Source organism: Amblyomma americanum, chromosome 3 (genome assembly GCF_052857255.1).
Source record: "Amblyomma americanum isolate KBUSLIRL-KWMA chromosome 3, ASM5285725v1, whole genome shotgun sequence".
NCBI classification, from domain to species: domain Eukaryota; kingdom Metazoa; phylum Arthropoda; class Arachnida; order Ixodida; family Ixodidae; genus Amblyomma; species Amblyomma americanum.
In genome coordinates this window covers 170,235,384-170,258,411 of record NC_135499.1, presented here as the reverse complement: position 1 = coordinate 170,258,411, position 23,028 = coordinate 170,235,384, and the positions used below count along the sequence as shown (strand labels likewise).

The 23,028-nt window shown below is 45.1% G+C and overlaps 1 protein-coding gene across 6 annotated transcripts; it reads left to right on the top strand.

Annotated features, from left to right (window-relative positions):
* The first annotated feature begins 853 nt into the window (after positions 1–853).
* On the top strand, positions 854–21,860 carry LOC144125400 (uncharacterized). Of its 6 annotated transcripts, none has more exons than XM_077658755.1 (15): positions 854–1,116; positions 1,891–2,022; positions 3,210–3,637; positions 7,225–7,780; positions 9,487–9,527; positions 9,618–9,696; positions 9,972–10,117; positions 10,237–10,386; positions 10,651–10,767; positions 10,861–10,928; positions 12,539–12,673; positions 12,962–13,167; positions 13,964–14,109; positions 14,764–14,824; positions 18,262–21,860. In XM_077658755.1, exons 2-14 carry the CDS (start codon positions 1,950–1,952, stop codon positions 14,773–14,775), a joined length of 2,157 nt encoding a protein of 718 aa, XP_077514881.1. In that variant the 5' UTR covers positions 854–1,116; positions 1,891–1,949; the 3' UTR covers positions 14,776–14,824; positions 18,262–21,860. The 6 variants fall into 6 exon arrangements, with proteins under 6 accessions (XP_077514881.1, XP_077514879.1, XP_077514877.1 ...); XM_077658752.1 differs by having other exon boundaries at positions 865–944; XM_077658756.1 differs by having other exon boundaries at positions 1,101–1,325.
* The last annotated feature ends 1,168 nt before the right edge of the window (positions 21,861–23,028 follow it).

Here is a 23,028-nt window from a genome sequence, read left to right as displayed (position 1 = left end):
GTGCACATTTAGAGGGGTCAGCATTAACGGCACGTTAAGTTTACGCCTTATTAATGAAACGAAATGGCAGTGTGCGAATCATAATAATAGGTCAGTTTCTTGAGATCAGATGCGCATCCACAATTACGAGCACTTTTTCACCACTGTTTAGCAGGAATCAACGAAAGAAATCTCGAACCGGCGCATTTTTATACATCTTGCTACCTTTATTTCATTTTATTCTTATTTGTGACTTTTGTAACTAAGGCTCAGACGATTGAAGGGCATTTATCAAGTATGCCCCTGTTTATGAACCGGACGCTACTGCGTTGAAGTTTGGCTGCTTGCATTTGGCAGCCGACGGAAGCAAGTTCTTGCCATCGCAAGCAACGTAAGACAGCCGAGGGGAAACTCCGCATCCTTTGCGCGCCCAGCCAGTCACTTCGGCGTCACTTGGAGCCGGCCCATCTGCCTCCCTAGCCGGCGGGGTTCTTAAGCGAAAAGAACCAAAAGCAAAACCCGCTGAGCACCCTTTCATTGGTCAGTCGCCGACGCGTGACTGGAAACTCCGTCTTGGGAGTTTTGTGCGGCGCCGAGAAACGTACGGTGTCGCCCGCACTCCGTCAGGCCAATCCGGAGAGAACGAAAGCGCGCGGCCGTCGTAGCGTTCCGCTGTCGCTAAACTTCGGCGTTCACTACAACTTTTTCATCTGGTTTGTTCACGCTTATCTTAAATGTCTTTAATAGTTTTGCAGCACGCAGACAGTTTTTTATGACAAATGTGCGAAGACAAACGTAGCTGTTAGGCCGCGCATTCCGGATTACATTTTGTCGCGTAGGAAAGCGCGCCAGTTCACACATCATCCGGTTGAGCGGCACTACAAGCGCTGCACGCAACTTCGGCAGGCTGCTCTCTCCGCTAGGCCTGAAATTCCAGAGGGAGAGAATGCGCTTCCTTCCTCCTCGTAAGCGTTTATCCGTGGGCGAATTCCAAACATTTCTTTTCTTTCCGTGTCTTTAGTGTGCTTTATTGCTCGAACACGTTTCGTTTCTGCGCTCTCGTTTTTGAGTTTTCTCGCGAAACCGACTAACGCGTACGACTGCGACACAACCCTACGAGCAAGACGGCAGCATAAGGTAAGCGCCATCGGTGTTCGTTTGCCCGTCTGGCGAGTACGGGACGGAAGGCGCCGCGGCGGCCCCGGAGCACCCCATCACGAGCGACGAGGATAGGCCTAAAGCCAGTCGACCGAGGAATGCGCACGTAATTGTGGACGCCTGAGCAGTCTTCGGACACATTGGATGTAGTGCTGGTTCTACTCGTGTGCGAGAAGGTTGTCACCGAGGTGTGTCTTCAAAGATTCTTCTGGTCATGCCCGTGCGCCGAGCACATACGGGGTGTATGCGTCCCGTGCGGGGAAACGAAAATGGAGCAGAACGTGCTGCGTCTCATACATTGAGGAAGACTGTGCCCTCCGATGTCTCGGCGACGCAGGCAGCTCCAGTAGGAGGTCATGTTTCTGCGCGCAGTTTTTGTTACCACTACGATCTGGTTTTAACTAATTGCGTTACGAATGTATTTATTCTGTGTGAAATACCGCAGCAATGCGTTGTTCTTAGCGTTTCGGAGACAGCCAACACGGTTCGCATTCCTGCGATAAGGTGACGTATGTACTCGTGCAGCGATGAGCTTTGTTGTGGCTTTGTCGCCGTGATAACGAACGTTTACATTGCGCAGCGTTCGATGTTTGCTCCATCTGACTGGCCATTCGCGTATAGCTTGCGCTGTTTGCACTTTAGGAATTCTTGTGTTCAGTTGTAGTGCGTGTACGAACTGGTCACTGTCGCTGGACCACGTATGTGTTTTGATTCAGGAGTTCTGACATGCGCCTACTGTTGGTTTCGTTTCAGCATGCGCGAATGATCGAGCGGATGACACCGTGAGCATTTCATCAAATCCACACTTCAAGATGAAGGCTGTACGTAACACACTCTCGACGTCGTACGCCGCCCACAATGGCCAGACGCCGTTCTACCAATCGAGTGAGTGCCGCGCATGTTCGCTGCTGTGATGTGATCATGCACAGCTGTGGATGTAACGTAGCTGTCGAGTGCTCGGCAGAGGGGTTCTTTCGAAGCCGACTGCTCTCCTGCTTCAGTGCGACTCCGTCGCTGAGCTCTGCCGGTTGTGCGTAATCGTGCTTGTGCAGACGAAGGGCGGAAATTAGTCTGCATCGCACCCCGCTGTGACATGAGCTGGTGTGTTGCTTTGGGATGTTAGGCATGTATTATCCCGAACTTTCCTTCTTTTTTTTTTTTAGCAGCGACCAACTGGAGACGCTTTGTAATGTTTTGTAACTTGGGATACGGAAACCCCGCCGTCCCAGTTTGTATTTATATGTTTTGTTGGCCATGTCGGCATGCTCATTGAGAGCAGTTTGAGACCAATATCGGACCTGCCAGTTCCCCCCCCCCCCCCCCCCCCCTTTAAATTTATTTTGAAGGGTACGGGAAGGGTACCGGCTTCTGGCTCCCCAGCATTGGTGTTCCGTATTGTAGTCAGTATGTGAGGTGTGGTACATTGTATTTCCCTGCTGATATCCCAGCTGGTTGTCTTCTCCACTGGGTGCATGCTGAAGTTTGTGGCACACACAGCAGTTTGGTTCAAAAGCATGCTATTTTATGCTTCAATTTTTGAATTTGTGGTTCTCTCTGCTGCTGCTTTTGCCGGAATTTCTGAACACAATACGAATTTGTGGAGAGAGGTTTTGGAGGCAGTCACTTATTACTTGACTGTGAGACTTTGCTTTCTTTTTTGAACTTCCCTTATTGGGTGGCATTGAATAGCAGCAGGTAATGTAATTTTTTGGCTGCTTGTATTCATTCCTTGGAAATAAAAAGCAGAGCTCAGCTTTCACATAGAAAATCTGAAGTTCTTGTGGAATCAGCAGTATTTTGATTAATGCTTAGTTTCATTCTTGTGTATTAGGGCCTTAAAATAATGATCATGCAGCTTTTCTCACAGATGTTTGCATGCTGTATTTTCTGTGCCTAGTGCCTGCATTGGCTGTGTAGAAGTTGAGCAAATTATTTTCTCTGGCTCCTGGGAACGCTGCATTTTTTTTTTTTTTCCCGTAGTAAAGTAAGAAAGGCTTTCCCTTATTCTGAACACAAACTTGAGTAACTTGCACAACAGTAGTTCAGTGAAGTTAAGTACGTGTACTTTGCAGGTTACTGCCAGAGCTGCTCTGGGAGTGAGACTGATGTCTCCACATCAACGGAAAACCTTAGCACAGAAGAACGACTCGCCCTGAGACGTGGTGAGCGACAGGAGCCTCAAGGAGAAGAGACCGCATTGACCGAAGACGAGATCAGCTCACGTTCCAACACGCTTGTGATTCGGAACAACAGCTCCATTGACGGATTTACATCACCCTTCTACGGCAAGCTACCTGAAAGTGGTGTTGGTAAAGGCATGGCACCGTCGACTGCTGCAGCCGCACCTGTGCGTGAAATCACCGAGATTCCCAAGCACTACTTGGACCAGTCTGAAGTGCTTAAGCACCTCGCCAAGGAAGTGCACAAGGACCCTCAGTGTGTGCGCAAGGGCTCCACAGGAAGCTTCTCATTCTCCCAGTCACATGGTGACCTTAGCCAGGTGAGCAGTGTCTGCGATGCTTTCCGATTTCTGTTGTGAAGCCTTTCTTTTCCTCTCTCTTTTCCCTTTCCTTAACACGAAGGGCTCCCTATTGCTGCCTCATATTAATTCATGTAACAGACTTTGGTGAGCGTAAATAGACAACCAATCCCACTGAGAGTTTCAGGACACCATTGCTGCACAGAAAACGTAGCAGTTCTTTACGAGTGCCTTTCCGGCAGTTCTTTTTGGAAACACAGATATCAAAACTATGACCTGTTGAATGACCACTGATGGTATCTTTGTAATTATCAAGGCATTTGCTGTAAAATTCTATATATAGACTGAAGGAATTGTCCTTGGTGACTTGTTCTCCCAGCAAGTCAAGCAGGGTGATATGTCTGAGAGTTCCTAGTTTTATTTATTGTCAAGGAACCTTCAGAAACTACCAAATCGGAGTGCACTGTGGAAGCTTCGATGCGCGAAGCCCTCCATTACAAAGTACAATGCGCCTGGACATAGCACTTGTTTCAGTGTGGCCATGTGGCATGTAACGTTGAGCTTCAGAGAATAGCAGGCACCACTTAGGTAGAACGGGAATCTGGGTGAGTTGCTATGGTGACGTGAAGCTCTTCATTAGCGAACCAAGACGAGCCAAAAGTGAAAGAAAGATGGATGTTGTGGTGGTCCACTGTTTCTTCTTCCACTCGTCTCATCTCGGTGTGCTGTTGAAAAGCTTCGTGACAGGCACCACGGTTATATCACCAAAATACATGTGCATATGCAGTGAGTGTGGTTGGATCGGTTTGTTCAAGTGATTGTGTTGGAGCAGTGCAAAAATCCAAGTAGGATGCTCTGGCAGGCTAGTTGGTTCATTTGAACAAAACGGGTAAAACTGTGCTAAGAGAATGGGACAAAAGGCACACATAAACACAGACACGGCGCAGCCTTGTCTATGCCTTGTCCGTGCCTGTGCTTATGTGTGCCTTTTGTCCCGTTCTCTTTGTGCAGTTTTACTCGTTATGTAAAAATCCAAGTGTCACTTCCACTTTCTGAAGCCTTTCATGAGAGCTGAAGACAAGTGGTCCCAAGGGCCACATCATTATTGAAGGGATAAAGTGGTTGGGGTGCTATTAAAGAAATGTGTCTACAGCACGCAGTTTAATGTGTGGAATAGCAGTGTATCAGAGTGCTTTTTCATTATGTCCAACTCTCTTGGCGGATTGATGCAGCATTTGCACCCTTGACTGCACATCTGCAAAGTGAGTGCAGATGCAAGCGTGTGTAGATGGTGGTTGTGTCCCTGACTGCAGCAGCTGCAGTATTGCGCATATTTCAGAAACGCAAGCAATGCTTGCAAGATAGTACTGTTGATAAGGTTTGTACGCTGGTACACCATTACTACTCATGTCTTCTGGACTGGGGATGAATCCATGTAACATGGTGCTGTGCTTTCCTGAGCTGGGAAGCATTTAAAGTTTTTGTGCTTCCTGTAGGAGCAGAAAAATAATAGAAACAGGCTTTGATCATTCTGACGAAGGGCAGATAATATCTCTGTGTACTTCGCTTAAGATACTTGTTAATTGTGATTATTTGGCACCTTTTACATGGATTAAACGTCAGGCATAAGGTGGTCACAGGATTTTATAGGGTCAGTTTGACATGTTGTGTGAAATTGTCATTAAGAATGATGTTGGATGAGAAACTAAACTGTTATGCATTGTTTCTCAGTTTCTCAATGGATGTAGTACTCTGAAGCGGGATTTTTGTGAACATTTGGAGCAAGTATATTATGGTTTTAGAGTACTAGTCATAGTGCAGCCTCAATAGGACCCCAGCTTTCTGCAAATATTCTTGGGCACAGAAATATCATGGTATTTGGAGGGATTTAACGACAGGCAACAACTCTCTTTTAGCAGTTGTGTTTTGATTGCAAGTGGCCTTCGGCTATGTGCTGAACATTCCTTTGCTTCATCACAGACCAGACCAACTGTTTTATCAAAAGCGCGGTGCGGCATTCACATGACATAGTGCAGAGGTATGCAGCACATGTGTGCAGCATTTTATGGCGTAATGCTAGTGCTATCATCTCATTTCCTGCAGCATGTGTGTGTGCACACGTGTATGATTAAGAACGTACCTATATTTGATCACTCTGGTAATATATTGCGATGTTTAATTTTAAAACCGGCATAGTGCATGCTTTCTTGATGATGTGGCACACGTAGTATTGACCCTGTAGTCACACCTTGTAGTGCATGCATAACTGCCTGCGCATTTGTAACCAGATGGTTTCTCTTGTTCCTTCTTAGCCGGGCCTTGTGCCATCAGTTTATCTTACTGGTTGGCACTGAATGTAAAACTGCTAGCATGCATTTGGGCTATCCAGGCCTTAACTTAGAGACAAGTTGTGCATGGTATCGTGCCCATCGGTGCATTTCAAAGCAAATTGGTGGTATGTGTGACAGTACTCCATTTCGACCCCTCGCTGTTGCAAACAAAAGCAAGTCATTATTTTTGCACTTTTCTTGAAGGCTTATGCTCATGCGACTCACTTTTTTTTACATAATTTCTTTGTCAGCCAATGATAAAGCTCTGCATGCCAGCATTTGGCACTGTGGTTCCAGAAATGTGTATAAGCAAGTAAAAACAAGCAGCTTTTTGGAATGTTGAAGGATATTGTGTGCTGGGGGCATTGAGCCGAGTTGAGTAAAATTTTAGAAAGCTTACTGGAGTCAGTGATTCTTGAAGTAACAAAAGCTATAGAGAGAAGCAAAGGTTGGCAACCAACCACAGGTGTTTGTGGCAACTCACTATTTCTTCTTTCACATCGCATTGTGAGCAAGGCAGTGATGTGCAAACAATTTTTTCTTTTTCTCTTTGAGCTTTCAGCTTGCCATGAGCAGCATTTTTCTGAGTAACGAAAGGGGGAACTGACAGCAGCTACTAGCTCTGAGGCATCGTGTAAATGTAAAACTTGGCAGCTACATTCAGATGTCACTTCCTTTGTTGTGCACCACATCATTTCTGATTGTGTAGTTCTGCGTTTGTTTGATTATAGAATGTTATTCAAAGCTGTGATGTGCCCTACAAACATTGCCTGGCAAATTAATGCCCCTTACCACCCCAAACACCAATTCAGCCTCTATTGGGCCATTTCTTGTTAACTATTTCTTTTCGTCTTCTCTTTTTCTCCAGGGAAGGCTGGGAGGGATATAAGGGCTGATAACTTAAAGCTTGCAGTGAAATCACAGTTAAGTTGAGTAATAGAGAAAGAAAAAAATGGGAAACGTCCTATTACTCAGCAGCAAAAGCCTTGTGCATGTATATCTGCAATATGTGGCTACCTTGTGCTCATGTAACAGCTAAAGCGGTGTCTTCAAAGTATGCATTGATAGTGTGCAGACTTTTCTATTCTCCTAAAATACAGCAATAGCCTTGTAATTTAATTTTTTCGTCATTTGACTTGACTAGCTGGATAAGTTGAAGTGCACTTGTGCCGACCTGTGTTTGAATAAACTCAGTAGCATTTGCGCAGTGCTTCCGTGAAAAGCAGTCTGCGATCGCTGGTTTCTGAAATCACCCTGTGCTGCTCAATTCTGCTGCAGGCAGGGAATGGAGGAAGCAGCTCCCCACGCTGGAAGATGGCAGCGGTCGACATTGATGCTGCCGCAGCAAGTGCCGGTGTCTGTGCAGGCAGGGGATCGCCGTCACGCATCTTCTCGCAGCAGGCCTCGCCGCAGCAGCAGCAGCAACACCAGCAAACCAACATAGCTGCCGCTGCAGCTGCACTCCTCTACCAACAGCAACAGCAGCAGCAGCAGCAACATCAGCAACAACATCAGCAACAACATCAGCAATACCAACAACAACCACAGATGCATATTCGCCCGAGCGGAAGCACTTTGACCTTGGAACCCGAGACTGCAGTGCAAGCAGTGCAGCAGTTGCTCGAGGAGAACAGTACCTTGAAGGCAGAGCTGGACATGTACTATGGCAAGGTGTCGCGGTTGCAGCGGCTGGAGCTGGAGTTGCAGAAGCTGCAGGGCGACCACGACAGTTTGGTGCAGTCGACAGAGAAGCGCGAGCGCCTGCACACAGCCATGCAGTCTCGCCTTGAACGGGAGCTCAGCAAGTCTCAGGAGGTGGCACGTCGACTCAAAGGTGGGCTTGCTGTATCTTTAGTTCAATGGATGGGTGGTTGCAAGCGTACCAAAATTCTGTTTCTGCAGAGCAGAGGTTGGCTTATGGGACTAATGGCAATGGACTGTGTTCAGTGCAAAGACGACTATCTAATGTTTGTCAAACACTGCATACCTCACCACAGGGAGGAGGTTTTAGGATTAAAGCGGGGTGAACACACAAGGATTCACTTGTATGAGCGTGAATTTGACTTCTCTGGTGGTTCTGTGCAAACATCGTTACCAGTCTTGTTTCACAGCATGTGTGTGTTGTAAGTGTGAATGGTCTTACAGTGAATGGCCTAAGCTAGAGCCTTGGTTTTCTGTTAAGATGTCGGCATGTTGCCGGCTGTTAAAGCAAAAATTTTTGTGGTACTTTCATTTTTTTTTTTGCATAAGTCAATGTGTCGCTTTGGTTTTGGTCCTACGAAAATATTGAAGCTTACAGCTTGTGGTCATGTCCCTGTGCACTTTATCACCTTTAATGTGCTGTTAGGTTATGGTTGAAGTGGACAGAGCTTCTCTTACAATGACAGTATTGAACAGGACATTACAGGTTAGAGGAATTTCAATTTAAACTTGGTGCAGAAAATTGTGCTGAGTGTAACGAAACAATGTTCTGCGATGAAACTGACACCGGCAGCTTATTCCCGGCATACGGCTGCACATTTATCGTTAAATTTCATGCATTCCTTTTCTTGTAAGGTGCTTGCAATGTCTAGTTACTTTTTGAGGGCTGTTCAGTACAGCCTTTGATGTAAAAAAAGTTTATGCTGGAAAGAGGGCCAGGAAAAACTAGACGAGTGGAACAGCGGCACCTCTATAGCATGGCAGCCCATACACTTTTGTATCCATGCATGCAGGAGCACTATGTACAGTTGTGAGCAATATGAGAGGGAACGAAGTTTTCGCAAGAAATTGCGAATTTTCTGATTATTTCTGCACTAAATTTGAGAATGACTTTTGGACATTATATGCCAAGAGGAAGACCAGTTAGAAAAAAAAAAAACTGTGCTCGTCACATAATTACACAGTAATCAATGAATGAATGCTCAAACTTAGTTCCGTCTCGTGTTGCTCATGATTGTGCTGTCATGCTCAGTATGACTTGCAACATTTCAGGAGTGAACCTGTTGTGGATTCCGCTTTATAGTAAAATAATGCGCCCTTTATACAGAGCACCCAGGTTGCTTAAACATTTAATGCGTGTTGTTCTTTGGATAAACGGTTAAGTGCACAAATTCCCAGCAGTGCTGGGTTGGCAATGCTCCTGTGTTGCAGTTCATATTGAGTGCAATAGTACATACTTTTGGGCAGAAAAACAAAGCAGTTGTCCATCTGCCCTGCAGCTGAAGTCGCATGTTTCTGGTTCTTTGTATATTTCCAGTGTGCAGTCACTATTGCTCTCATTTATCGTGTTTATCTTTGGAATTGTAAATGAAAAGTGCATCTGCAGATTACATAAACATTTTTTTCTGCCATTTCTGAGGAAACTTGCATAATTGGGCGCTTTGGACAATGTGCTTTCCTTTATGGGTAAAAATTTCGAAGCCTTAAAGCCGGTTTGCAGTCCCTTGAAGTTGTTACACTTTTCATACTTAGTACATTCACACTGCAGTTCAGTGCTGACCTATATGGGCAGCTCTTGTCTAGAACGTCCGACTGAGACATTTGTTTTCACTTGTGCAGAACAATTGGATGCTACCCTGACACAGATGTCGATCCAGTCGGTGAGTAGCGCTATCACTGTCAGCAGGCAGTCTTGTCTTTTGGCAATTTTCGAGACTCCTCAAACTCATTAAATGTTTTGAAACTTGCAGCTGCCAGAGCACAGCGATGCCGAACTGAAAAAGGAGGTCGGCAGAAGAGACGTACTTATTGCACAGCTCCTTACGCAGAGTAAGTGTGCTTATCACGTTTGCCATGCCTATCAAATTTAATGCCAACTGAGTAAGTGTTATTCCAATGTCCACATTTTGGAGCGAGTGCTTGCATCCTCAAGGCCTATTCACTGGCATCATGATGCAATGGACTAGACTACCAGTTAATTAAAAGAAATTTTTGGTACCCTTCAAGTTCAGTTTATTGGGAATTGACTGCATTAGTCTGGTCGACGTAGATATCCAATAAAGCTTCAAATGCCACTAATTCTTTTTGTGTCTTCGTGTGTGCAGACAGAGAGCTTACGGCGGAGAAGGAACGCAAGGAGATTGAACTCCAGGCACAACGAGCAACACTGCAAGAGCAGCGCAATCACATTGACATCCTCGACAATGCCCTGAACAACGCACAGGCCAATGTGGTCAGGTTGGAGGAAGAGGTGAGGACCAAGTTTTTGCCAGAGTGCCTCCACACTTGAAACATTTAAATTTACGATGTCACTATGCACTTGGGCTTGAGAACACGTGTCATCATGCTTGTTTTACTTCCTTTGCCCAGTGCCGCAAGAAGCAGTTCTATGTGGAACGGGCCGGTCAGCTGCAGAAGCACCTGGCTGACATGCAGATGGCAAGCGAGCGGAGACTTCAGATGGAGAAGCGCTTCCGAAGCCAGCTGGAGAGAGACGTGGAGAACCTCACGGCTCAGAAGGTTGGTCCCGTTCCGGAGACAGCAGTTTGAGAACATTGTTTGACGAGCGATGTTTCGAGAGTTTATGGCAGATACGATACCTGCCATAGTATACTGTGTGTTATTATAATGCTGGCTCGGTTTACCACTGGTGTCTCATAATTTGCTTGCTGCTGAAGAGCAGCATTGTACATTTTACCTGATGTCTTCTAAGACATCTCCATAGGCATTTCGGCTGTGTTTAGATGAGCTGAGTGTAACTTAGCTGTGTATGGGCTTTTTCAGATTGATGGTAAATCTCAGGGGAATTCGAGAAAGGAAGCAGAAGACATGGAGATGCTTAGGAAGACCTTGCGAGAATATGAGGAGAAGATCATCAGCCTGGAAAACGAGGTTGCAAAGGTGAGTAGTTTGCTCAAAATGTGAAAAGGCTGTAGAGCCTGCCCGGTGTGCGATGGTATCTGAAGTCCTTGTTTTCTCTGTCACCTCTGTCAGTGGGAGCAGAGATACCTGGAGGAGAGCACAATGCGCCAGATAGCCGTAGACGCTGCCTCGGTACCCAAGTGAGTATTTTCACTGTGTCGAATCTTGTTCTTGCATTTCCTGCCCCCCAAGTTTCAATTACGGTACTTTTCAAATTTTTAAAGATGGTGAAATAGGATGTCCTGTGAACAGTTTGTTTTGGTTGATAGGCAGAGCTGTCTTTAACTAGCCCAACTGCTGCTCTATTACCGTCTTTAAAATGCTTGTTTCATTTTGCTATTCTGGGCTGCACTAACTTGTCATGTTCTTTGCACCAGTTTGCAGTACCGGTGCTGTTTTTGCAGATTAGCCATTTCGGTGTGAATCGGACATTTTAAACACTCTTACCAGCCCTTGACAGCTGCATGCATTGGTTAAAACAGAAGTGGCCAATATATATACACGGCATTGCTGTCATTATGTTTATTTACTTATTTGAGATACCTCGGGGGCCCTTAAAGTTGAGGGCTTTACATGCGGGGTGGGCTTTTTAACATGATGTTAATGGAAGAGTGACTCGGTCTCTGACTTGAAATGAACCGGGTTTGTGTGAGGAAATGAACCGGGTTTGTGTGGGCGATGGCACTTTTGGTAAGATTGTTCCAGTCCTGGGCTGTTTTGGCAAAAAAGCAGTGAAGATTGGTTGTGGTGCAAGCTCAACATGAATAGACGGCCTTATGGTGGCCTGCAGTTGATGCCACTTCTCAGTTAGTGCTATAATATTAGAATCTGCTTAGTGGACTAGGTTAGCTGGAGTATCGCGTTCTAGCCACCAAAACATTCACTTCAGAGGGAGACCGTGGAAGTTGAACGAAAAGTGCTTCGCCTTGTGCCACTAATGCAGTAATGACTGTGAGGAAATGGGCAAGAATAATAGTGATCGTGTATGTACACTGTTCAAGCAAAATTGTGGCAGAAAATAGGAAGGATGTGAAAAAAAGGAAGAGGTCTTTGTGACTGAATGTTGGGGTGGTGAAAAAAAAGCATCTTCAGCAACGTTCCCACTCAGGTGAATTTTCACTGCACACTTCAGCATGGCAGTACACTTTGCTGCTCTTTAAGAGAACCCAGCTGGTGCAATAGGAACTTGCAGAATGATGGTTTTCGATGAGGAATCTTGATAGACACATATTTAAGGCAGGAAGCCATGTGACCTTCAGCAGGAAGGGGATGGAGATGCTGGCAGCCCAGGCCTGTTTCAGTCTCTGAAGCTTGAATATGCCTTGGCATGAAATTTTGAAGCTGAACTTGGTTTTACGCCTAATTCTATGGCCTGCTGAGTAGCGTATAACAATAGATGCCCCAAAAGTTTCGCATTTAGTGGTCTAATTTGAAGTATGCTTACCAAAGAGTAGTGAAAATCTGTATAAGAATAGCAGAAAAAGAAAAAAAAAAGCTTTTTACTTAGTGCAAATATGTCTGTGGTCCTTGAGGTGCAGCATTGTGTTGTACTTCACTTGTGCTGAAGCAAGTCGCTGAAGGTAACAGCAGGACATATTGTTTCGAACGTCTTGGCACTACCGAGGACATTCAGCAGTTTGACGAATTTGCAGGCACCTGTCGAAGCAAAAATTAAGGGATGCACTGAAAATGCATTTGTGACTGTGTAGTTGTTGGCCTTCCTAAACCCTGCTGTTCTCTGTGATTGCAGGGATGCCAAGATAGCAGCGTTAGAGCGCACCTCCCAGGAGAGCGAAAAGCTGATTGCACAGGTCCGGTCGGAGAAACTCAAGCAGATGGATGAGCTCTACGCCTCGCAGCGCAAGTGTGCCGAGCAGGAGGGAAAGTAAGTTTTTCCTGCTTTAGAGTCTCCCTACATTTGTTTGTCCTGGCCGGTGCAGCCAGCATAGCAATCGCTGTCACTTCTTCATCCCCAAGGAAGGTGATACGTCTGGGAAGTTTGTTTCCATCAGCAGGCTCGGTATTCTCTGCTTTTCTGTCTTTGGTACATGTGTAAGTTGTAAGCAGGGAGGAGTTTGTGCTAGCAATGTGGGAATTAGTGGTTTGATTCTTCTCATCCTTACCCCTGCTCTCTCTTTCTCTCCCCTCTGCCCTTCTTTTCCAAAACGCTTAGGCTGAAGGATCTGGAGTCCCGGCTTGCGGAAAAGGACGCCATGATCAGGGTGCTTCAGCAGCACTCACAGGAAAAAGATGCAGTGCTGCAAAGTGCGGTCATGGGGCGGCCGCGGCATGCCCGTGCGGCTTCTTCTGTCACCCTGGGCTCTGCTGCGGCAGGTGCAACAGCAGCGCACCGCAGGACGGGCAGCAAAGATGAGATTGGTGAGGACGCTGTTCTCTCTGTGAATGCATCAGTTGGAGATGGCCTGCAGAGGCAGCCATTGTATATGGCAGCTTAGAATTCAAAACGCGTGGTCCACTGCCGCTGTGATGTCATTAGTTTGACGAATCTAAAGTGCATTTCTTAGTAAAAATCTTTCACTGGGATGTCGGGGGGGCTGAGCGAGAGCAGATCCTGAGTGGCAGTGTTGGAGCTAAAGGCTTGCGGAGTTCAAATCCAACTTGTGAAATGCTTGTGCCGTGGGTGTAGCACAGTCGTTTCAGCTCTAATAGAGCCATATCAGTGTCATTGAATATTGTGAGCCCAAGATTTGTTTTAGTTTGTATTCTCCATCCTTCCATAATTCTAGCTTGTCTGTTTCACTGTTAGCCCGCCACGATGGTTCAACGGCTTTGGCATTTGGCTGCTGATCTCAAGGTTGCAGGATTGAATCCCGGTTGCAGTTAGATGAAGCTGATATACAAAAATGCCTGTGTGCTGTGCAATGTCCGCGCACATTAATGAACCCCATGGGGTCTGAATTAATCTGAATCCCTCGGCTGTGGCATCCTTGATAGCCGATGTGCTGCTTCGGTACGTTAAACACCACATACCACATGTTCGTTTCTGTGCAAAATTTTACCCTGTGAGTATTTGCGCAATAATTTGTCATCTGTTCTTCCCGCATGTATTTTCAAGTGTGCCAAAGAGCGATATTTAATTTCCCCTGTTTGTTTGTCATTGCTTTCCACTGTGTTGCTGTGAACGGTGCTGACAGCCTCACTGATTGATTTGCAGGCTCTTCTGGTCTCTCTGCCGTGGTTGCAAGTGAGGCAGCAGCTGCTGGGGCCACAAGCGCTTCGGTCTCGCAATCGCAGTGCTCAGATTCCAAGAAGAGCATTGATGAACAGTTGAAGGAGTTTGGGTCCCGACTCTCCAACAAGGTCAGCGGTGTTTCTTTATTTTTTCTTTTACTTCCTGCTCCAAGTTGTTGCTTATTGTCCTGTTGATGCTATTTGCTTTTTGTTCAAGCTCCAGGTTAAACTTCCATGTTTTGATGTGTCAGCCTTAATTAGTTTGATGATATTATCTGCAATGGCACAATAGAAACCCTGGTCAGCGAGTTTTGGGAATTACTATCATAGGAGCTCTCTCTTTGGCTCTTCTTCATATGCTGGTCAAGTCAACATGATGAAGCTAACACGATGAAAATGGCTTGCAGACTGTTATTGCATCAGGCTATTATCTGGTACAAGAGTCGATGGCATTGCCAGCAGTCTTCCATGTTCCCGCACTTTATAAACAAGCGGTAGCTTTGGTACATGGCTGAACAGTCCAGTGCTGTCTTAGGAGGGCCTTTCTAAAACATACAGCCATAGTGTGAACATCAGTTTCCTTTAAGGAGCTTAAAACGAGAATCAAACATCATAACATCTAAGAGTCTCCATGCAGTTTTTCATCCCTACTAGCCTTCTCTGGAAGGGAAGTTTTTCTGCCAGTTGCGTCAGTATTGTTCCAAGTTTTGCAGCAGCATTGATGGTGGGGCTGCAGCTTGCTTCTACAATACCATCTAAGCGTCCTTACCTTTTGCATTTCAGTTTTTCTTTTAAAACTACGGCAACATTGAAAGGCATTTTGACTCGTGTCGAGGGAAATGAGGTAATTTGGCATGGTTATGAGGGGTGAATGACCAAGCCCCGGTGTGTGTGTCTGCTTACCTGTGTGCCATTGTTATGTGCTTTAACAGCCTGAACTGCTTACTATTTTTTACGCTACTTTTTTTTTGTGTGCGCTTGTGTGTGTGTGTGTGTGTGTGTGTGTGTGTGTGTGTGTGCGTGCGTGCGTGCGTGCGTGCGTGTGTGTGTGTGTGTGTGTGATGTGTTGTGTGTGTGTGTCGAGATTTGTGGATGCAGTGCATTCTAATGGTGCAACCCTGTTTGTTGTGTGGCAAGGAAGATATGCTGTGTACAGGTGTTCAGACCTTTGCTTTTCTAAGCTGAGAAAGCAGGAAACTAATTTATAGCATGAGCTGCACTGTTCCCTTCTATCGGTCCTACCATTTGCATGGAATTTGCTTTTGTTGTTGAATAGGACTGAATAGTGTCTTCTGCATTTATTGAATAATGAAGTGTCAGAATTATCAGTTTCATGTGCGAGCCATATGTTTGGCTTGTCATACTAATAACTTACCTACATGACTAGAATTTCTGACAATGCATAAAGGGGTGTTCTGTCTGCACCCAGAGGTGTAGACTACTTTACTACGCTTTTATCTGAACAGTTCGTGAAGTTGTTGGCCCCGAAAAGAAGAGCTTATGCAGAACACTTTGCATGCAAGCATGACAGCTGGTTTTAGCCCACATGTGTTTTACTCATGCCCAGGTAGGCTTCACTAAGAAGAAACAGTGGTACTGTTTTCTAGTCTTGAAGATGTGAAACACTCTTGTTGGTAAGATGACAATGCATGATTGGCCAAGTACCGCATTTACTCGAATGTAACGCGAGTTTTTTTACCGAAAGTAGAAAGGAAATGTCACCCCCCACGTTACAATCGAATACTAGGTTTAAAAACTCGAAGAAGAGCACCAAACACACAATATTAAAATCATTTCCTGTGTCAAACGTGAGCGTTGATCGTACTGGTCATTTGATCACTCACTCCAGCTCGCCGGTCAACCAGTACGCGAACCACAGGTCACAACTACTAGGACAAAGCGGCAACCTAATCGTAAATGTAAAAAAAAAAGACACCAGTGAGAACAAGCCAACAAAAGTCGACGCCAACTAGAGTCACTGGCGCGATGAGAGGGTACCACTTCTTGACGAATGCTCGCAACCTGTTGCGAGGTTGTGTGGCCTCCGTGACCGCAAAATGAAACAGCCATCTCGGAGGCACCGAGCGCTCGCAATCGCCGCCAAGACGCCAGCAAAGGAGCGAGCGATCCCACTGCCATCTGTCTGTTAATCTTTGCAACTGATGCAAAAACGTGGCCACATGACTAACAGGCAGCAGGGCATGGAGCAGCGCGCTTTGTTCGCTCTTTCTCGAGTGTAGTTGTGTGTTCCGTGCTTCGAGTCTTAGGCCTATCCCCATCAAACGGTCGAGTTGTCTTCAAGCGGAATGGCGTGCTCACGCGCTCAGTATACAGCTGGCTTCAAGCGCAACGCTGTTCTGCTTGCTGAGAAAGTGGGAAATTCAGCGGCTGCAAGACGTCTGGACGTCAACGGATCGACGATCAGGGGATGGAGGAAACATTGCGAGGAATTGTTTAACTGCAACAGCCTGCGAAAAGGCTTTCGGGGGTCCAAGAAAGGCCGCTTCCCGGAGTTGGAGCATCGCCTTGCAGAGTTCATTAGCGAGCAACGTTCCTGACTACTTGGAGTAAGCATTAAAATGCTTCAGTGCAAAGCACAGGAGCTTGCGCGGGACACGGGTTTGACCCAAAACCAGTTTAAGCATCACGAGGCTGGGTGCAGAAGTATATGCGAAGGGCCGGGTTCTCCCTTCGACGCACGACTTCTATTTGCCAGAAGCTGCCTGGGGACTTCGAATCAAAACTTCGAGAGTTCCAGCGCTACGTCATCGACCTTCGTCGCTCTACCAACATGCCACTTGGACATATCGGCAATGCCGACCAGACCCCCGTGTATCTGGACATGCCTATGTCCAGAACAGTGCACAAGTCTGGTGAGCATGAAGTTTGCCTTAGAACCACAGGCAACGAAAAAAATCGGATTACCGTTATGCTGGCATGTTTGGCTGACGGCCGCAAGCTCCCTCCATTCATCATTTTTCGCCGGAAGACGATCCCGAAGGAAACTTTCCCGAAAGACGTTATCGTGCGCTGTCACGAAAACGGTTGGATGGACTCAAATCTTGTCATAGATTGGATTCAAAGCGTATGGGACCGAAGGCCAGGTGCATTGCTGCATCCGGAAGCACTATTGGCTCTGGACTCTTTCCGAGGTCACCTGACACCCGGCGTCAAACAAAAGCTACAGTGTGACCGAACGCATCTCGTTGCTATACCGGGTGGCATGACCTCCATTCTCCAGCCTCTGGACATTTGCATGAACAAGCCCTTCAAGGATCGCTTGCGACAATATACTGGTAGTGGATTGAAAGCGGATCAACAACACCTGCAGGTAGGCTGAAATGCCCAAGCGCATCTACCGTTGCCCACTGGGTTTCAGCAGCTTGGTACGGGCTGCCTCATGATTTGGGCTACCGCGCATTTAAGAAATGCTCAATTTCAAATGCTCTAGATGGAAGCGATGACGACCTGCTGTGGGAGGCAGCTAGTGACAAAGAAGAGTCGAGCTGTGATGATGACAGTGACGGCGACAACTGCAGGGAGGATGAGGGTGTATAGGAATGCCTGTTTGGCTTGTATTTCAGTAAAGTTGTCTTTTACCCTCAGAACTGTGCGATGTCGGTTCCTCGTGTCATATTTGGGTTTTTTCGGTTTTTCTGTCGCACGCCCGAAGTCTACCCTCGCGTTACAATCGTAGCTTTTTTTTTCCCTTTTCACACCCGAAAAGTCGACCCTCGCGTTACAATCGTGGTCGTGTTACATTCGAGTAAATACAGTATCCCAAACCACCACATGTGCTGCACCATGCCTGCCTCTGTAGATTAAAGAATGTTGGCTGTACACTGTGGTATCAATGAATATCTCACAGGCAGAGAGTAGTAGTGTGGTTGCCAAAGGATATTATATATTCTTATTTATTATATATGGTATTATATCTCCTTATTTATCCTTATGTATTAAGGATATATATATATATATATATATATATATATATATATATATATATATATATATATATATATATATATATATATATATATATATATATATAAAGGATATTAAAGAACACTGTTTTTTTGCAGTGGTCATGCTTACAACATTCTTGAAACGCTCTTCAATGCTCATGCTACTGCTGGAATGAAAAAGAAAGAAAGACAGGCCTGCAATGAACCTCTCGTAATGGAGTGTGATGCATATCCAGGGGGGGAAGAAAAAAGTCGGAGAGGGCTTGCATTTTTTTTTTTTTTTTACCGTCTTCATGTTGCACATTGCTCTTTTCAGGAATCGATAATAGACACACTTCGGCTTGACAAGGAACATACTACCACCCGGCTTTGGAGGGTCTGAGACAGAGAGCCATCTTCTAAAAAGCCTGCCAACTGCTGCCATCACTCACTCATCTGCTGCTCATTCCTGCCTCATGAACTTTTTCCTCTGCACTCACATGCCTTCGTTTCTTGGGAATCACTCCACATTGTGCGTGCACCTTCTCGTGATGATCCCGCCTGCTGCACCTGACAAGGCTGGCTGGCTGGCCTGCCACTTCCACTGGTTGGTCTAACGAAGGAAAACAAAAACGGGCTATCTCGATGATTTTAAGTAAAAAAAAAAACTTGTTTTTCTTTTTGTTATGTTTGTGCAACGAGAGTACTCTTTGCAATAGTGTGCAGAGTTCCTTGTTTTTCTCTGTCTTTCCATTTTTGCATTGCACTCGAGTTGTTTGCAGACATGAATGAACACTCCACTGTCCAAAGGCAGTCTTACATTGCCCTATACTGCTGTCTTCGTTTTCTTTTGTTTGCTTAATTGAATTACTGTCTCCTTTTGTGACAGTTTCTATACTGCGTAGTCTCCCCATTTTCATGATAAAATATAGTGGATATGCGAGGTCCCAAATTTTATCAGGATGTTTGCATCACCTCTAGAAGAAGATAATTGAGGTAAAGACTGCTTTGCACCTTGCTTCTAAAGAGGCATGCTTTCTTTTTTGGGGTAGTGCCATTAGACAAACTTATGACAAACATTTTTGAATGCTTGACTTGTCGCATCCTGGCATCAGCTGCAATTTTAATGAACTTCTGTGCCTTTGTCGCCCCTGACTTAGCGTACTGTACAAAAGATGCGTTGTTCTGTTAAGGTGGGTACTGGGCTGTGGCTTTCAACGGTGTGTGTGCCTTTAGTGTGAACTGGTGCCTTTGCTCTAGAAACGAAGAAGCTAGTCAGTGTTTCTTGGTGCCAGCAAAAACAAAAGTGCTATGATACAAATGTCCCCCCCCACCCCTCGATCCTAACCCTCCCTGTGCTTCGGAAGTGGATATTCGTGGTCCATGTGTGCAACCTTCTTTTCTTTCTTCTTCCCCGGTGCTCTCCCGCTTTTAGCCTGAAGAAGAAAGCAAAAGAAACTAGTGTTTGGCAACAACCATTTTTTGTTTGTTTGATTTGATTTAGCTTTAGTTGCACATTCTTCATTTGTACCTGTGGTGAAGAGATTGTGTCAGCATAGTAGTAGTGCATTGCAGATCTGCTGCCTTGAACAAGCTGGCTTTTTATGGATGGAGGCCGTTTCCGATGGACAAAGAGCACGGGGAGGGGCTTGCATCAATATTGATTGCCTGTGTTTTTAATAAGCTGATCAGCAGTTACCTGCACATACTCAGTGGCCCCTTTTTGGTGTATTTAATATTGCTTCTTCTATTTTCTAATAGTCCTTTTTTTTTTTTCCTGGTATGATGTGTAGTGTGACTGCATTGATGCATATCAAGAAGCGACAGATTGGTGTCTTTCTTGTGCCTTTGCATTGTTGACAAATGTTCTACAGAATATTTTAATATATGACAAACAAAAGTCTTACTTTGTTCGAGGAGACTACATGGTTACCTCTGTCTGTGGTTACTCAGACACCGTAACAAAGCAGTTATTGCTATTCACTGTAATATAAGCCAGTGTGCTGGTGGTAGGGCTGTCACCTGTTTCACGCACAACGTTTGTGGCAGTCACTTTTTAAAGCTTACATTTACTAAGTGCCCATGCCATTTCCGGTGACATACCCTGCCGTTGAGCCTTCAGGCAGTGCTGGTTGGCGTCTACATATGTGAAACAGTTGTGGGTGTCATTGCACAGCAAGCACTGAGGTATAGCAAGCATTTCTTGTCCTGAACAAAAGAATCTCTTGCATATTTTGTCTACACAGCCGTTCCATTCCCCAAGCTGCTTGTGTTGACTGGTGTACTGGGTGAAGAAACAGTGGGTGCTTTTGCACTTGGGGAAATGCTGCCCCCTCCCCCTTCTTTTTCTGCAGGAATGAATGACTGACTGTTGTCAAGTACAATTGTGCTGCAAATTTTTATACAGTATTCCACTCTTGATTGTAATTACCTCTCTGTGGTAAATTTTTTCTGCAAAATTTCAAAATGTTAAATCGTGCACCAATTTGTCGTGCATGTATTTACATGTGTGTGTGTATGTGCACGTGCGCACACTTTTTATTCTTTATATTGTAGTCAATTGAGTCTCAAGAACAAACTGTTGAGCCCTCTTTGTTCAGGATGTTTCTGTAATCTTTGCTTTTGTTGCTAGTTTTTTTTATCTGGGAGCTCTTTCAAAGTGGAATACTGTAAGGGCTGTTGTGCTTAGTGGATTATTTACATTTGTGAGCCAATCAAACTGCGCCGGCACGTCTTGTCTTTAGCAAAGTTGGACTAGGTGAGCCAGTCTATTGTCTGGCTACTTTATTTCATCACCTTTTGGAGTCTGCATGTACTTCCGACAATACCTTTGGAAGTACCTTGTTGCTCTGGCAAAGACTGCATCTATATTATTGTTTGGCTTTGTGGTGTATATAGAGTACCTTGCGAATATCTGTGTGAAAATGTGTGTGCGTATGGATGGCGTCGATAAAAGAGTGGCTGGTGTATCGAGCGCTGTGTGCTGGACGCACGTGCTAAGATACCCAAGAATGAGGAGAGGCATCTTTTTTTTTTTTGAGTGTGTGTGCGTGTGGCATAAACAAGCAAACGAAAATACCCCTGTACTATTTTTATTCTTTGGAGCGTTCTTTTGCTTTTTTGTTTTATCTTCTAAAAGGGAAACAAAACCGTAGTGTAGTAGCACCGGTGATGTGCACAAAAGTAGCAGTGTCAGAATGGGCTACATTGTTGTACTGAGATGTATGTGAGGTGCTGGGAAAGGCTAATTGCAACTGTGTAGTCTCTGGAGTGCTGATCATGTGGTACAATACCTTGAAGAAAGCATCAGCGAAAACCCAGGTTGGCTGTTCTGCATAGAATTGTTTTGGCCGTTCTATGGACTGGAGTCGGCACTACAACTTCTTTTTTGTACCACCTGACACTGTTGCTGCTTGTGCCGCTCGAGCTGGTGTGAACGAAAAGAAAAAAAAAATGCCCTCCTTTCCACACATGCCCTTATACTTTTGCACCTGGATGTGTTCACTAGCGGGGGCTTGTTTACTGACCTGGCATCTGCGAAGTTTTGTTGGGTGTTCACAGCCCTGCTTTCTTTGTTTTCCTGTAAAGCCCCATTCTGTTTTAATGATGCTTTTATGCAGTTCAAAATTTATATTTTTTTAACCTTGCACTCTTACAATTTATTAGTATGCCTGCTGTGCAATGTTTCTGTTGCTGCAAAGAAAGATATCTTCTAGTCCTGGTGCCATCTACGATGTTTTGCAAGTTTTTTTGTTGTATTTTTGCTCCAAAGTTTTTTTTAGCACACAGAATGTGGGTCATTGGCTGTCTTATTGTTTTAGCAAGGCCATTTTGTGTATAGCGAATATTCTGCACTGCTTCACAATTTGTTCAGTTTGTGCAGAAGTTAGCCTCTTTATATATAGATTTGTGACAAATAAAAAATGAATAAAAGAAGCGCATTCTCCTGCTTCGTTACATAGCAATCCTTTTCCATTGCAGCCTTGGTACAAGCACCTCATAAAGCACTCTTGCACCACTTGAAGCCTTGTGCGAGTCCTTAGGGGCTTGCAGCCTTATGTGCTTCTATTTGCAGCGGTAGAAAAATACAAACTGAATGCAATGCGAAAGTAGTTTGAACTGCATGGTGCAATTCTGCTCATGTGGAAGCTCTCAATAGCCCTTGTAACAGTCATTGACAATTACCCTGCAACTGTCTTCTTGACCAGTACACCCACAATTAAGTACCCTGAAATCCTGAGCACAATTAAATTTAACAGTCGATCTGTCTTCAAGAGATGGAAGAGCTCTGCAACAATCTGCAACTGCAACAACCTGCTTACACTGGTTGTTATGCCACCAGAAAACTGGCAGATGGTTTGAAGTATTATTCCAAATATAGACTGGCATCACATGAAAGTAATTGACTACAATAAGTCAAAATTTGGACAAAATTGCGCTACTTCCGAAAGCAGTTTCATATCTTCAGTGTGGCATCTTGCATATTCCACATTTCTAGCGCATTGTGTGTAGGGAAATAAAACTACAGTGTTGGTGGCTGCTAGTTCTGAAAGGCAGAGAGTATTATTGCAATTGGAAAAATTCCTTGAACCATTTTGAAATGCATTACTGCTTCCTGCTGAAGACATGCACTATGCCAGAAGTAGCACACATTATGATCCATAGCGCAGTAACAAAACGGGACAAACACAAGCGCTAAACTTCCACTAAGGCTTTATTTGGTGCACACAGAATTTATACATGAAGAAAAGAACGATACCTGTCAGATTAGACAACATAATTTGTGAACAAAAGCTTAAAAAGCGCATGCAACACATTTCACCGGTTGGCATACAGCTCAGAGTCCAAAAATGCCATGTCTTTCTTTGTCAGCGACAATGACGGACTGCTGACGCACCTTTCAGGTCCAGCTCTTTCGATTGCGGCAGCCTCTATAATTTCCCTTGTTAATCTATCCGCATTTCTGCCAATCACCTCGCATTCTTTAAAACCAGGCTTGCATTTATGAGCACGACAGTGCCGTGCCAAATTTCTGGACAGTGCCACTGAGCACGGCACTGTCGTGCTCATAAATGCAAGCCTGGCTTTAAAGAATGCGAGGTGA

Bases quoted from the DNA above. Each gene is read 5' to 3' on its own strand.
- LOC144125400 (XM_077658751.1), top strand. The intron at 3,638-7,224 runs GTGAGCAGTGTC...ATTCTGCTGCAG, and splicing joins CACATGGTGACCTTAGCCAG to GCAGGGAATGGAGGAAGCAG. The intron at 9,697-9,971 runs GTAAGTGTGCTT...TCGTGTGTGCAG, and splicing joins TGCACAGCTCCTTACGCAGA to ACAGAGAGCTTACGGCGGAG.